Below are 15677 nucleotides of genomic sequence, written 5' to 3'. Positions count from 1 at the left end.
AAAATATATGTCCGTCTCTAAAATAAATGCAGATTATAGGCAAACCAAAAAATTCCTTCTATAGCTGCAACTTTGATGCAATTTGCAGCTATAGAAGGAATTTCTCTCCCGACAAAGTTCAAGCATTTGGTTTTGTTTTAAAAAAATGTCCCCCTTTCATACAATACAACACAAAATACACTAGAACCGCTAGCGGAAGTGGAAGAAAAATTCAATCGCATTCTGGCCCAAGACCGTGGCAGCAGAGATACGCAGTCAAATGCAGGACGGGTCCCAGAGACCCGAAGGCCGATGCCGCGGTAGTAGAAAAACACAACCGCATTCTGCCCCGGGTCCCAGAGACCCGACAGTGTTCTGCCCCGGGTCCCAGAGACCCGACAGCGTTCTGCCCCGGGTCCCAGAGACCCGACAGTGTTCTGCCCCGGGTCCCAGAGACCCGACAGCCGAGGCAGCGACTGTAGAGCTACAGTCGAATGCTCTCGCCATGCTGATAAGCAGTTGTATTTGCAGCAATGTCCCGGTGAAGTGTGAAAACAATATAGAATATACAATTAAAAAGTCTTGGAAAGCGTGTAACATGTTTATTATGTAGTATTGTTGTGTGTGCAGATCGAGGATTGTTCTCCCTCCTCAGGAAATGCTGCCGTTAATTGGCAGAAACGGCTGTGTCGCTGATGCAAGTTTCATCAGACGTAGCCACGTTAATATGGAACAACACAACCATAAATGAGCAAACTATATGTATGGCAAAATTGTTACTTTAACAGTTTTTTAACATTTTTCAATTGATTGCAACAAATGTGGTCACGAATTTACCCGTGACTCCCTCTTGAAAATTATTTGCGATATCGTAAATTTGACCCCTCTGGATTTACCGTTGGACACACCTCCGCATGAGACGGGACGGATGACATGGGACACTCCAGGCTGCAGCCATACCCGTCTACAACAATAGAGAACTTTTGCTGCTTCAGTCCCCCTACAGGTTGTCTCATTGGAACTACAAGTGGAAACTTTTTACATTGTTCGTCAGCTATTACTAAATTCACGTCTGGGAGTTTTTTTATGCAAGAAATCCACTATGTAGGGCTCAAATATGGGCCGTTTCACGTTAATTGATGGCAAATTTGGTCAGACTGTGTCGGATTCAGAAGCTCCACAGTCTGACGTGACAGCTGGCCGGTGCCTGCAGGGGTCGCTGGCATGCCGGTCAGCCTGTCTTCCGTCACAGATCCCGCTGTGAGCTGGCTGGAGTTTTCTCAGGAGCCTTGCGCAAAAGAGGCGTTTATTTTCCCAAATGTTTGTTTAAATAACTCAACACACATATCCATTACAAGATTAACTGGAACCTGTGGATTTTCAAAGTTATAATGCTCCACAATCATGGAGCAGGGAGAGGTGAGGGAGAACGTCTGACAGGGAAGAAAGATACCTGTCTCCCTTACGGCTCTGGCTTTGATAAATAGTCAGTTGGGTGACCCTTTAAACCCAAACAATACAAGCTGTATAAAACAGTGGAAATTCAAATTTATCTTAATAAATTCTCTGTCTATTTCTTCATTTCTCTTATACCATTCTCTTTTTATCCCGTGCATGTTTGTAAAGCTTCACTCAAACCCTGGGTCCATATTTTGTCCCCCCCCCCATTTCTCTTATTCTCTTTCATGTGAAATGAGCAGAGCAGGGTCACTTGGAGCTCTACCCTTCTGTGTCTGTGTGAGTGTGTGCGTGTGTGTGTGTGTGTGTGTGTGTGTGTGTGTGTGTGTGTGTGCGCACGCAGAGTAGATACTCGGATTCAGAATTTCCCCCTCAAAAAATCTTGGTGTTGCAGCTGCTGGAACACAAGCGGAGAGTCCCATCATCTACAAATTAGAGTCCTAATTAAAGACACACACACACACACACACACACACACACACACACACACACACACACACACACACACACACACACACACACACACACACACACACACACACACACACACACACACACACACACACACCTCTTCCCTGCAGGAGTTATTTCAGGAGGTCCCAGTTTACCACTTGGGCCGATCCCGCTTATCCCTCTTTTGTCGCCATCCCATTTTTCTCCCCGCCATCATTCCTGGTGTTGGGCCTAAATCCCCTCAGTTAAGCCGGGGTTTTCTTGGTGTGAGAATGTAGAGGAGCGCCGCACTGATGCAGCTTGGCCGGCCTTGTAATGGCTTTGGCCGACTGGCAGGTACACAAAAACCAACATCCATCTGCTAAAGCGCACCAAACCCCAGAAAATTAAGCATCTTTTCATAAAGAGGTATTCAGCCTGTATCATAAGCTTAGAAATAGTATATATTAGTATATATGAGGCAATTTGTCACACTGATTGTCTTGGACCATCTGCACTTTGACCAATCACATGCTGGAGTTTTCAGTCAAATTGGGATGATGATGATGATGATGATGATGAAGAGATGTTGTGTACAGTTTCATGTTTCAAATCAGAGTAAACTACAGTGGACAAAAGAGAAGCAAGCCTCTTCCATTCCACCCCTCCCTTCACTTTCATCTGGATATCTACCCCCACCTCTTTTTTTCCTTTTCTCTCTCCCTCACTCTCCTTTCATCATATGAAGAGGGAGGGAAAGTCCTCCTGGCTATTTCTACAACACTGCCACCCCTCCACCCCCAATTCTAGCCCCCCACTCCCCTTCCCTACTCTTCTTTTGCCCATCAGGTCCAGAGAGAACCTCTCAAACAACACCTTGCACCTACACACTCATACACACATTCACACAGAGGTCCTCCTCACCCCTGCCTCTTTCACGTACACACACTTTAATTTTCTGTACCCGGCACTTCAAACACATGAAAGGATCCTCTGCGGGGACCAAGGCTAAAGGGAAAGTTGGAGGTGGGGGTAAGGAAAAGGAGGAGGAAAGGATATAAAAGCAGTGCTTGAGATGGAGATGTGAAGGAGAGATGGTGGTAGTGGTGGTGGTGGTGGGGGGGGGGGCCCAAGGGGGATGGAAAAGGGGGTCACAGGGCCCCCATCAGACCAGGTCAATGTCAAGGGGCTCTAACTGAAGTGATTCACGTCAGCCTCTCAAGAGACAGCTGTCCCTCTGTCCCACCTTCTATACTGTTTGTGTCTGAGAGTGTCAGTTTCAAGCTCTGACTGTTAATTGGAGGTAGACAGAATGTGAAGGTCGTGTTTTAATAAGTTTCCTACATAAAGTTGTAAGCAGTTAGACAGAGGAAGTTGCCAGGTGAGGAAGAAAAAGAATATTAGTAACACCAAAGGCTTGGCTGTCGGGGAGCATTGGCAAGGCTGCGATGCCCATGGCTCATCATCCGCTTAGAGGATCTTAAACACACAACCACAACAGGGAATGTAAACACATACGTCGCTAAGAGGAAAACGTTGGGAAATCTTACCATGAAGTTGTGTTTTAAATGGTAGTTTTTAAATGGTGTGACCTGAGCATCATTAATAAACCGTAAACTTGTGTGTATGTTTTTTTCTCCCTTCTTGCTCTGGGGGCAGTTATTTACTCACTCTTACCTCGTCTCTGTTTCTCCCTCATTTCCTTTGACCATTTTTCTCTTCAGTTTTTTTTTGTACTGTATTCCTGGTTTCTCTTTACCTCTCTCTTCTTCTTCTGCACATAAAAAGCTTTTAAGTGTAGCGTGGAAGAGGAATGCATGTGTGAAGGATAAAGGACAGTGTGGAAGCTATCAAACAGTTTGGAATGTGGAAGTGAAGAAAGGGAGCAAGTGTGTCTGTATTGTGCCAGAGCGTCTGTTTCATACCAGCAAGGTTTCTGGGAAAGGAAGCCAGCGATCAGACTGCACCCTAGGCCATAAAACCCCCACAATGCACTGCATCTTCCCTCTAACTCTTCTAAGACACAGGGAAAAGGCAATTAAAGCATTTATAGGCTTCGTCCCCTAGATTTGCAGCCAGCAATTAAAAATCATTACTAATCAAATAAAAATAAAAGAAGCTCAAACTACAATTCAGCTAAGGCATCGATTGGATTTATGCTACTGTGAAAGAGCTCATAATGACTAGTAGGACCTAATGTTACATTCTTTACAAAAATGTGAGAAAAGGGTAAAACTTAATGGCAGCCTCGGTGAAATGAATATAAAGCCAACTTATAAAATCCAATGGAGGCGCTTTTTCTCATTTTCTTTTTTCCCCTATCAAACTACAATTCTTGCTAGTTGAAACCAGTAACTTTCATGTGACTGTAGAAATTTAGAAAAACTGGGACACACTGCTGGTTTCCAGGGTGTTGGGAGATTTAGAGGGTTGGCAGGCAGCCAATAAGAGCTCCTGGATCAATTGCAGTGTTGATGCATGCAAAGCCTTGTGGGTGTTGTTAACAACGGAAAGCCGTGGTGGTCAGAAATCACCCTGAGTGACACTTTGACACAGGGTGGGCAAGCATTGCAAATAGAAATGTCAGTTGTCTCCATGGCTGGGGTTTTACAATGGCAGGAGTGGGGCACACCTTAACATGGTACCCTGAACACAGTGCTACACTCTGGGGTTAGAAAGTAGTATTGCATCACGGTGACTTGGTGACAGATGACGGAAGATGTGTTTTTTTATAGAAGCTGGTGAAGTGCTTCCAAACAAAACTCTAAAGTTATTTCAAAGTTAAAAAAATAAATAAATAAAAGAAAAGGTACCTTAAGATCTTTCATGAGTCAATTCTTACTAGTAGAGGGGGAAGCGCTATTCTGAATTTAAAAATCAACAGTTGATTTTTAAATTCAGAATAGCACTTTGTAAGGTGTGACAACATTTTTTTTAAAGATTATTATTGTTTTGGGGGACATTTTAGGCTTTTAATTCCACAAGACAGATGATGACATGAAAGGGGAGAGAGAAGGGGAATGACATGCAGCAAAGGGCCGCAGGTTGAAATTGAACCAGCAGCCACTGCATCAAGGAATAAAGCTCTATATATGTGTGCTTGCTCTACCAACTGAGCTAACCCAGCCACACAAGATAACTTTGACAATAACTGATGACAGTGAGAAGGATAACTGCACACACACCTACAAAAACAGAGCCTGTGGACTGACCGTGGCCCGGCAGACCCATGCTGCTCGCCAGCTGGTAGAGCCGTTGCTGCTGATCCTCATAGGACCCTTGCTCGCTGAGCGCTGACATCATGCGCCTGTAGTGCTCCTCAGGGCTCATGTGGCCGTGGCTGCCGCCTGCCTCCACCACCGGGCTCTGGGAGTTCTCTGAAGAGAGGAGAAATTATATCATGACCAATCAATGATAAATACTAACTTGAAACAGAAAGCCCTGAACCTCTATGAAGCTATTACCTGTGTACATTCAATGTACATTATGTTGTACATTGAACTATCTTCTCAGCATGTGATTAAAAATTACGTGTTCATCCACATCTAAATTTTTTCTCCATGTCAGTCATGATTGTGAGGAATTTGCCTCAAGCTCATACTCAACGCATCAAATTTATTACGTAGCTTCAAACAGCACCCAGAGGTCCCCAATTTGGAAAGTTTGTAATTGAATACCCAATGCTAAAACACCAACATTTCATTTGAGTAATTCTGAGCACTCACCTACGGGTACACAATTTAGAGGAAAGGAATGTATTGTTTGTTTTTTTAAGTTTGGGTTATATTATAGCTGTAGTTTTATGATAAAAACTCATTCTTATGCATTTCGAAAAAAATAAAAATAAAATAAAAACATCTGAAAATGCAATCCTGACACATTTCCATTGTAAAAAACACAGAGCAAAAGATTACCCAGATATCGTTTTATACACCTTCTTTCTAGCATATTAGCTAGAAATTGTGCTTGTACACAGATTATTCATTAAGATGACAGTACTAAATAACTGGCAACCTCACATACAGCCCGTCATTGTTATTGGTCTGAGTCCGACACTAGCACCAACTCCCTATTTCTCTGACAAAAAGCACAGCAGTAACCATGCATTAACGTTTGCATACTGTAGGGTAATAAGGTTAAATATGGGGCGGTTTATTGTACTGTGTTTTGACTTTTTTAATGCAGACTACAAAAAAAGGCTCAGGTTCTTCCATGATGTGTGTATGGGCATATAGAACTGCTGTGTTTAAGGTGTTGTGAAGATGATATGGTGTATGATATCTATCCAGCTGTCGGTCCCCACACTTAATCTCTCTCCCTGACCTCCCTCCTCCCTCTCTCTGTCAATAGTAACATGATCTAAGGTAAGGGTGGTGGGGGATATGGGGAGTTGGTTTTGGAGTTAGAGGAGGGAGAAAGAGGATGAGGAGGAGGGAGAAGCAGAGGAAAGCAGGGGTTATTTTTACCACCCTCCTTCTTATTGAAACCTGAGCCTGGCCCCAGGCAGGCGAGCAGGAGTGGCGCTGAGGAGCGGAGGTGGGTTGGAGGTGCGGGTGGTGGGGGCGTGGGGGAGCAAGCACGCAAGCATCTCTGTCTCCACCGCCAAGCTACAGCTAATCCACCCAAGGTCCTCAAGTGTATGTGTTTGTGTGTATGTGTGCACGCGCAACTGTCTGAAGTTTTCTCGCGCTCTAAACACAGCGGGGGGTGCCGACTTTGCAACAGAAAGAAAAACAGACATCATTTACACAGCGGCATCCAATCTCTCCGGCTCCATACCTACGCTACCCTCTTTGTCTCTCTCACTCAAGCTATTTTTCCACCTGCATTAGTCATTAAAGGATAATGTCTGTCGCCAAACTAGTAGGCAAGAAGATATGCATAGAAACATACATACAGGTGCAGAGTCAGGGTTTGAGTGTGTACAGAGCTCTAGGTTAAGACACAGGATCAGCATTGTTTTGAAATGGCTTAAATGCACTTCTCTTATAACTGTCTCCCTTATACAAATATACAGCAAGGAATATATGCAAAACGTGCACACACACACACAAACACACACACAAACACACACACACACACAAACACGGTTTTGTCTAAGTAAGACTATAATGACACAGAGGAAGATGCTCCAGGCAGGGCTGCTGTAAGTCGAAGGTCACCCAGAGGGCAAAGGTCAACGGTCAGCCTGATGTCAAATAATCTGAGCTATTTGTGCCACCGTATGTGTGCTGATGATGTTGTTTGGCTTACACATGCTCCTGGCGTGTGTGTACAGTATATGCATGTTGTTCAGGTGTCTCCAGAGATGAGACTGGATGTGTGGTGAGCTGCCCTTGGTTTTGCGGTTTGGCCTGCTATATAATGCATCAGTCAGGAAGTCCTCATCAGGAGCCCAGAGGGACAGTCCCGGTAACTGTGCCGCCTCCATGCCAGGCGCCTGGTTTCACGCCACATGAGGGAGATATGAATAATAGAGGACGGCAATCGGATTGCAGCATTACAGAGGGGCGTTGTATTGCCAACGTTGCCTTCTTAAGATCTGTTATTTATGTTGTTTTCATGTCATATAGAGAGCAGATGAAAAGGTGACAAAAAGTTGTATATTAGGAATCAGCTGCAAAAATGATATGATTCAATCTACAGGGGCTACTATTAAAGCTATTTTATCATATACATATTATATTACTGAATGTGCTGCTTTTGGAGGAAATCAGAAATAACCACCAATGTTCTGTCTTCCTGTTGAAGGTTCAGTTTAATTTGGGACTATTTTCTATGGCAGATGTAGTCCAGATAAAAACTGTTCAAAGCAAGTTTTTTAAATTTTATTTCTCAATGTTTTGAGCACCAAAAATTGGTGGTGCTCAAACATCCATGGTATTGGGGTACCAGCAGAATCTCACAGACAAAAATCAGCAGGTAAAACTAAAACTGTCTTCATGGTTCCATACTAGATTATTATTACATTATTTTGATTTTAAATTTTAAAAAAATGATCAAAATAAGCTTTCAATTTTGACTATCAAAATCAGAAGCAGGGTCTGCGATTTTTTTTATCTCCACCCCCACCTATTTGCGCATGTCACAACGTAGTTTACTAGCTTGAAGCTCAAGCTAAAGACACAGATAGCCGAAGTTTACCAGTATCCTGCAACTGCTCTTTCCAGACACCATGGCCACTGCTGGAGTAGGAGATATCAGTTGGAGAAACTCCTCCTGCTTCCCTGAAGTCACCAGTGTGGAAACATTTTGCCTTCCCCATGAGTGAGTTATGTAAACAAACAACGAACGAATGCATATGGGCTTTGACGGTACTTCATGGTGCGTTCAATTGCAACTTGGTAAACCAGTGGTGCTTTCCCTTGCACCTTGTTAATTTTGAAAAACTCAAACTGTTGATGTAAAGTACCTTTCTGCCATCTCGTGGCTCCTATTGTGGCATTGCCATTGCTGCTGAAAAGAAATGTTTGAATCGAAAGTCGAATTGAATCATGGAGAATTGTAAAACCCTTATTCCACACCATTAAATGTCTGTGAGAAAATACATTGTTTTGGAAATTTGGAAATTTCACAATTTCACAAAGTGTGTCTTTAAGTATGTGACATATTGAGACAGTGTGTGTGTGTGTGTGTGTGTGTGTGTGTGTGTGTGTGTGTGTGTGTGTGTGTGTGTGTGTGTGTGTGTGTGTGTGTGTGTGTGTGTGTGTGTGTGTGTGTGTGTGTGTGTGCAAGGCAATGTGCATGCGTCCCGTGTCTCCCTCTTTACTCTGCAGCTTCCATCCTTTCTCGTTTACTTTAACACTTAGCCATCCTGTCTTCTTCCTCCAGTTTTCACTTGTTTCCTTATAGAAAATGCACATCCAAGCACATCTGTAATGTACACACAAATACAAATACCCTACGTGGTCCTACCTTTGGGGGATACGCTTCGAGACTTCTTGTCAGAGGGACACTCACTGCTGCTGTTGGGAGAGAAGCTTCTTCTCTTCCCTAGAAGGTCATCTGTAAACACACAATAAGAGAAAGAGCCGTCTGTAAAAAGACCTGAAGTAAAAGCTGGATATTGCCGCTCTGCTCTATGCCTACCTGTATACAAGGCGGCTGCTTTAGAAATGCAGAGTTAGAAGAGAGTGTGAAAAGGAGCCAAAGAGAAAATCAAAGTGATAGGTGGAGAAAAAGAGAGAAACAGAGTGAGTGAAGCGAGCCACGGGCGTCTGGAGATGTGCCTGTTCTGTCAGATATGAGAGGTGGCTTACAACGCTGTGAATGACAGATCTGCCCGGTTTATTCGTGTGTGTGTGTGTGTGTGATTGTGTGTGTGTGTGTAAGAGTGTGTGTGTGTGTGTATTTAAAGGAGGACAAGGGTTCTGTCTTTCTGTGTCTCCTACAACGCCTCTTTCCAACTGTCTGTTCTCAAGTGTTTTCACTGTTATTCCTCTCTCTTTTCTATTCTTTCGTCTCTTTTTCCAGATGTTGGCACAAAAGTCTCTGACTGAACTAAAGTGCATGAGAGCCTCTCAGCTGCTTGGGAAATCCTTCTCAGCTTACATTATGTCTTTCTCATGTTTTTACTTTTACTCCCTTCTCTCTGGTTGTTGTCCTCCCCTCATAAACACACTTCTGATCTTCTTGTCTAATTTCTCCGTCTGCTTCCTTCTCTTTCTCATCTAAGTGTGTTTGAATCCACCTCCTATTAACACCCTCCCTGCCTTCGTTTCTTTCTCTTCGTTCTCCCCCTACCTCCTCTCCTGCCACCAAAGAGGAGCATCTAGTGTACAATTACAGCACCCCCTACTGCCTCCTCCTCCTCTCCTCCCCTCTCATCCCTGTGTTCCTTCCCGCCCAATCGCCTCACCCCCACCCCCCTCAAACACACCTCAAATCAATACGGGCCTAATCAGAGAGAGAGGGGATGCAGAGCACATCGCACGCAGCGCTGGCAGGAAGGAAAAAGCTGTTTGTCATAGCTCTATCTCTCTCTCTCTTTATACTTCTATCTCATGCACCTCTCCTTTTCTCTGACTCTGTTTCTTCTTCTACACAGAAATCCAAGCCACAAAAGCAACCGCTTTCCTCTTTTCTCTTTCTCGCAAACAAAATTTAGCAATTTCTGTCATGTGTCCACCTATGATATTATTGTTACCTTAGCAACGGGCAGACAGCCATCAATAGAGGAGCGAAGCTGTAGTGGAGGCTGACCTTTAACCCTAACCTATCAACCAAACTTATGCTCTTTCGTCTCTTTAACGAGACACAGACAAGGAGGGGAAAGAGACAGAAAAACATTAAGACAGGACTCAGGACTCAGAGGATTTAGTTGGGCTGCTGAAAGAGCCCTGGTGTTGATGAGAGGGCGAGCGAGCAAACGAGAGAGGGTGAGGGGGGAGGTTCACTAATGATCCAGTGTTTGATGTTGCCTCTCAGGTCCTGAGGAGATCCACTCCCTTTACCCTATACCATCTTTAGAAGACAGTGTGGAAGTGTGTGGGATGTGTGTGTGTGTGTGTGTGTGTATGTGTATGTGTGTGTGTGTGTGTGTGTGTGTGGGGGGGGGGGGGCTAATGGACAAGTGCACGCACGCCCACACGCATGCCTTTCACAATTTCTACTTTTTCTGTCATCTCCTTTGTGATATGTCCTTCTGTTATTCTATTTCATAACATGTTCATTATATTTCTTTCACTGGTCCTTTACAAACAAGAAGAAACACAAAAAGCTTTCCATCTACCTATTAGTGGATATTAACAAAGACAGCACCCCCATTAGTTAACCCCCCTCTTCTATCAACACACTCACATGCCACACACACACACACACACACACACACCAACACACAAACCACACACACACACACACACACACACCAAGGGCCTCTCATGATCAAACACACGAGTCGTGTCTTGAGCCGACCTCACTCAAGACACTGCGTCTACTGAGCGACTGCCTGAGGGCCAGAGATTTGAGGGCGGAAAGCTTTTAAAGCCAATTAAATGGGGCTTCTTAGAGCACCGGCGCTCCCTTTTAATGCCAAACCCTGAGCTCTGCTAGTGTCTATGCTAACCCTTTTACTCCCACCATCACTGCTTACAGTCAAGGTTGCTACCCCGAGCATTTCCCTACCACCTTAATATTCCTGAAGAATTAGTGGTTATGGAGTCAGGAGTTGACTGTAATGCAACTGTCAAAAGAGTGCAACACTTAAGTGTAAATAGCATTAGTTGCTCTGATATAGCTCTGTTTATTCCATTCCTGGTCAACAAACTTTTTTCCGACCACCCAATATTCTAGCCTCTGCCTCAGCTCATCCTTGCTAGAAAACCTCCTTGTCTGCTGTTCCTCCCACTGAGAGAAAAGGGGGATGAAAACAGAGGGACAGATAGAGAAAGAGGAAACAGCAGGACGTAAACCATTTCTCTTCATGTGACACCACCAGGGCAAACCAACCGTCAGGCATTCCTCTTTCTTTCTTACTCTCTGATTTCCTCTCCTCCCTCAAACTTTAGTCCTCTTCCTTTCCACTCTCCATCCCATGGAGCGTGGTGACAGCTCAGACAGCCAGACTCCTTAATTCCTCTCTTACTCCGTTAATCTGTCATCTTTATCAGGCCGGGGAGGGGGGGCTGTGTGGAGAGAAGGGGGGGAGTGACAGGCGGGGACGTGGGGTGGGCCGCCATCCGCAGCCCCCCGATCAATCTCCACATTACAGCTGACAGAATGGTGCTAATAACTTATTGATCCCCCCTCCGTGCGCCGGGGCCTCCGCCGGCCCTGAAAGCCCTGCCATTGATTGGCTTACAGGCCGATGCAGCTGAGAGAGGGAGGGGAAGATGGGGGAGGAATGGGGGGATGGGGGGGGTGGGGAGAGAGGCGCTTCTGCTCACGCCGAGGAGAGGATGCGCCACCTCTAATGTGTGTGAATGCACACACAGTAACACTGTTCCACTGTTTGTCATTTTCTGTCTTTTCAGCAGGGAGAGAGAAACGAAGGCAGAGAACGAGGAACGCAACTAAAGAAGAAGAGAAAATCACGGGAAGAGAAGATTGGTACAGGTAGTCTACTGACTAAGATATATATATCTACGACATTGTCACATAAAAAATTCCCCCTTTCCAACGCAGTATATACAGTACACTGTATGTAATACAAAACAAAACTACACCTACAGGCTATTTATGCAAGCTTTTATTTTTGTCGCTCTAAAGGCCCTCTGTCAGGTCTGTACAGGTGGTGATGCACAAGATGTTTCCAGCAGCAGTAACAGTGGTTTGTTTACAGTAAGTCCTGGGCTGAGATACAATTATTAATTCATTTTAAGTAATTTTACTCTTGCAAAGCACTTTGTGACTTTGTTTTATAAAAGGCTTGATATAAACTTGAATAAAACTTATATCATTACCTATTGCAACCATGGTTAGGAAGTTGTAAATTACTAATTACTTTCTTAATCAAGTCTTAATCAATGTAATTAAAAAATCAACCTATCGCATAATAAAAAAGGTTAAGGTAAATCAAAATAATGTACACTTTTAATCACCCTGATGTCAGTACTGAAAATGTAACAATGCCATGTTAAGTGTTACTTAGCAATGCATTACTCTAAATATCAGGGATGAGCAGAAAAAAAGTAATTTGACCAAAATAAAAATATGTTAAACAAATGAATGTTGAGCACTGAAGATGGCAGCAACATGATAAACAAAACAAACAGGACTTTCTGGATTTTAACTTTAGTTTGGTTTCTCTTAAGTGGTCTGAAACGTAGAAAAAGTTTGTATTTTCACTATTTACTTTTTCTATTTTTTTGGCACCTTGACAGAAGCATTAGCATTGCTTTATGAACAATAACCATGAAAGCTATTTTGTTATGGCAGTACAATTACATTAATGTTAAGCAGTGGGATGTTTTAAAATATTTACAACCCATGTTTCCCTTTTTGCTTCTGTATGACAAAGCTAATCAGCTATCAGAAATCCTGAAGTGTTTACTTTTGTTTCTATGCTAATTGTGTAATAACTAGTTGGTAATACTTTGAAAGCAATCCTCACTCACAATCAGTTTGAAAAAAAAGGTCTTGCACAAACACGCTGGGCTGCAGACTCACACGCAAGCAAACATCTAAAACCATGAATTTAAAACCACACACGGAAAGGTGCACACACAAAAATGTGCTCAAGCCCAAAACCACTGCTACAACCCCCAACCACACACACGCCGACAGGCTGTAACTGCCTCTGGAAGTCTGAGTGCAGGGAGGAGCAGAGGAGAGAGAGAGAGAGAGAGAGAGAGAGAGAGAGAGAGAGAGAGAGAGCCAAAAGAGGCAGTCCAAAAACACCTTATCTGCCTGTTTGAGTCTCTGGTCTGACCGCAGAGCCACGGTTTACAGTCTCCACAGGCAGCCAGACTCTCAGCTTTGGCGCCCCTGCTCTCCCTCCTCCCTCCCCTCCACCTCTCACAGAGCCTCTGAATAGCCAGCGGCTGGGGAGTGAGAGAGCGAATGAGGGAGGGAAGGAGGAAGAAGAGAAGAGAAGGAGGAGGCAGCCCTCCTGCTGTCCCTCAGATTTAATTAGGGCCCACTCCGGCGGAGAGCGACCCGGCAAGCGTGCTTCCTTTTCCTTCTGACCACACACACACACACACACACACCCACAAACACACAACCACCAAACACACACACACACACACACACACACACACACACACACACACACACACACAGAGCTGTCCGCCGCCACAGCTGCCGCCTGCCCTCCCCTGATACCACCCCAGCACTCATTCATCTCTATTTCCTCTGTCTCTCTGTTGCCAAAATGTTTCTTCCATCACTGCATCTTTGTCTCTCTCTGTTGCAGACTATTCCTTTCTCTTATTCTTAATTTCTCTACTGTCTCTCAGATTCTTTCCCTCCAGAGATCATTGAATTACATTAAACACTTTTCAAGGATAAGTCAAATAGGATAGTTGACTGACAGAACAGAGTAAACCCAATATCATAGACAGAGAGCTGCGTTTACGGTCTCAAATAATCCACTGCTCTAAAACTTTGTACACATTACACCAACCTATGTATTTGGAAGCAAATTTGAACCTGTGTTGATTTTGTGTGGGCATGCATCTGTATAACTATGTGTTATTTGTGTGTAATTGTGTGTTTGTGAACGTCTGTGCGTCTAATTTCACTGGCAGACAGAATTAGAGCCAGTGGCTGATCGGATTGGACTTGTTTACAGACACGGAGCGAGCGGCTTAGACAGCCTGTTAAATCTCCCTTAAATGCTCAAACTGGCAGATTTTAGGGTCTTGGGCCCCCCTTGGCGTAGGCCACACTGGGCTCACCCCTTCCTCCTTCAACCCCCACCCACCCACTTCTATCCCCTTGTGTCTTCCTCCATTAAGATAAATACTCAGGGCTCTGATTTCTCCATTAAGTTTAGCAGATGATTAGGCCGGTATTTGGGTGGAAATCCGTCCCAAACTGGGATTTAAGACACTGGCTGGGGGCGGGCTGTTGAGCAGTCTAATACCCTCCACCTTCCACCCACACTGCCTGATATCACAGGCACCGTATGGACAATTAATCTGGCAGACAGAGGAGATGAGCACACAGAAAGAGGGTATGGAGGTGTTGGGTCTGGACTGATTATGGCACTAGCTGTGCTTCTGGCGAATAGTATAAGAATAGACAGGGTCACTCCCAGGGCAACAATGGAGCAAGGGTATGGTCCTCACTGATGAAAAGACAACTCATTATTTAATTAGGGAGAGAGTATAAGTGTTTTGAACATGTTTGGACTTTCTGATGGAATGTATTCAATTTAGCTGATTCTCTTTTCATAAAAAGTCAAACGTAAGCCAATATTAGAACAAATTCTAACTGTTATAGCTTACATTGATTAAAATTACTATAATTCATATGAAATTTACTTACATGTAGGAGAGCATTGAGAAAAGACCTCCTGGCAGACATTTTTATGTGGAAAAAATAATACAAGAGCCTACAACAACATTGGAATATATTGTAAAATCTGTGTCACCTTCAGGGTTGAGACAAATTTCATACTCCTCCACAAAACTAAGGACCTAAGTGTAACTTATATACCACTTCAAAACAAAAGAAAATATAACATGTTAAATATGAAATAATGTGAGTATGTTTGGGTTGCTTATGAATAATTTTTGACTTCAATCATAGCTTGTTGGGATCCAGCACACGCCACAAACATATGTCATGAAAATAGGTACAACTAACCCATTGTGGCAGAAACATCCAGGTTGATCGCTGAATAGTGATATCCACAGAGGCTGTTTAACAAACGTGTCTTTGATGTCGGCACAATATCCTCAAACAAGCTACTTGACAAATAGCTCTGATTAAATGCTGTCTGTGTTCTGTCTGTAAGCTGTACGAAAAGCCCATGCACACCATGGTTCCTCTGCTCACATGAAACTGGATTAATAGCAAACAAAGCTATTTATTCAGAAGTAATTTAAAACAGGGGGTTTAACAAAAAATCCTGGAGTGCGGCAGAGAATGTGGGAAGAACATTAAGTAATCAACTTGAGAGTGACCTTCAGGAATTAGCAATAAGCTTATGTTAAATTCCCCCAAATCACACAAATTAGGGTAAATTAAATGAGTAATGGAATGTGTACATATGTTGCAGGAGATGCAGAGGGGGATATTTCATTAGCCTGGATGCAAAGTAAGAAAGGGGGAAAGAATAAAAGGAAAGAAAAAGAAAGAAGACTTCCTGACGAAACTTTAAGCGCGCGCGCGCATACACACACGCACACACACACACACAC

The 15677-nt window shown here is 43.8% G+C and overlaps 1 protein-coding gene across 5 annotated transcripts in view; it reads right to left on the bottom strand.

The window, feature by feature from the left end:
* Positions 1–15677, bottom strand: part of samd11 (sterile alpha motif domain containing 11) — a 56382-nt gene that overhangs the window by 17339 nt on the left and 23366 nt on the right. For 3 of the 5 annotated variants that reach the window (XM_032522087.1, XM_032522092.1, XM_032522088.1), the window contains exons 5-6: positions 8785–8874; positions 5055–5246 (exon numbers count right to left, since the gene is read on the bottom strand). In XM_032522087.1, the coding sequence (XP_032377978.1) occupies positions 5055–5246; positions 8785–8874 (282 nt within the window). The remainder of the gene's footprint in view (positions 1–5054; positions 5247–8784; positions 8875–15677) is intronic. The other 2 variants (XM_032522089.1, XM_032522090.1) reach the window with 1 other exon arrangement.

Source organism: Etheostoma spectabile, chromosome 7, assembly GCF_008692095.1.
Source record: "Etheostoma spectabile isolate EspeVRDwgs_2016 chromosome 7, UIUC_Espe_1.0, whole genome shotgun sequence".
NCBI classification, from domain to species: domain Eukaryota; kingdom Metazoa; phylum Chordata; class Actinopteri; order Perciformes; family Percidae; genus Etheostoma; species Etheostoma spectabile.
The sequence above is the reverse complement of the archived record's forward strand: the minus strand, read 5'-3'. Positions and strand labels throughout refer to the sequence as shown.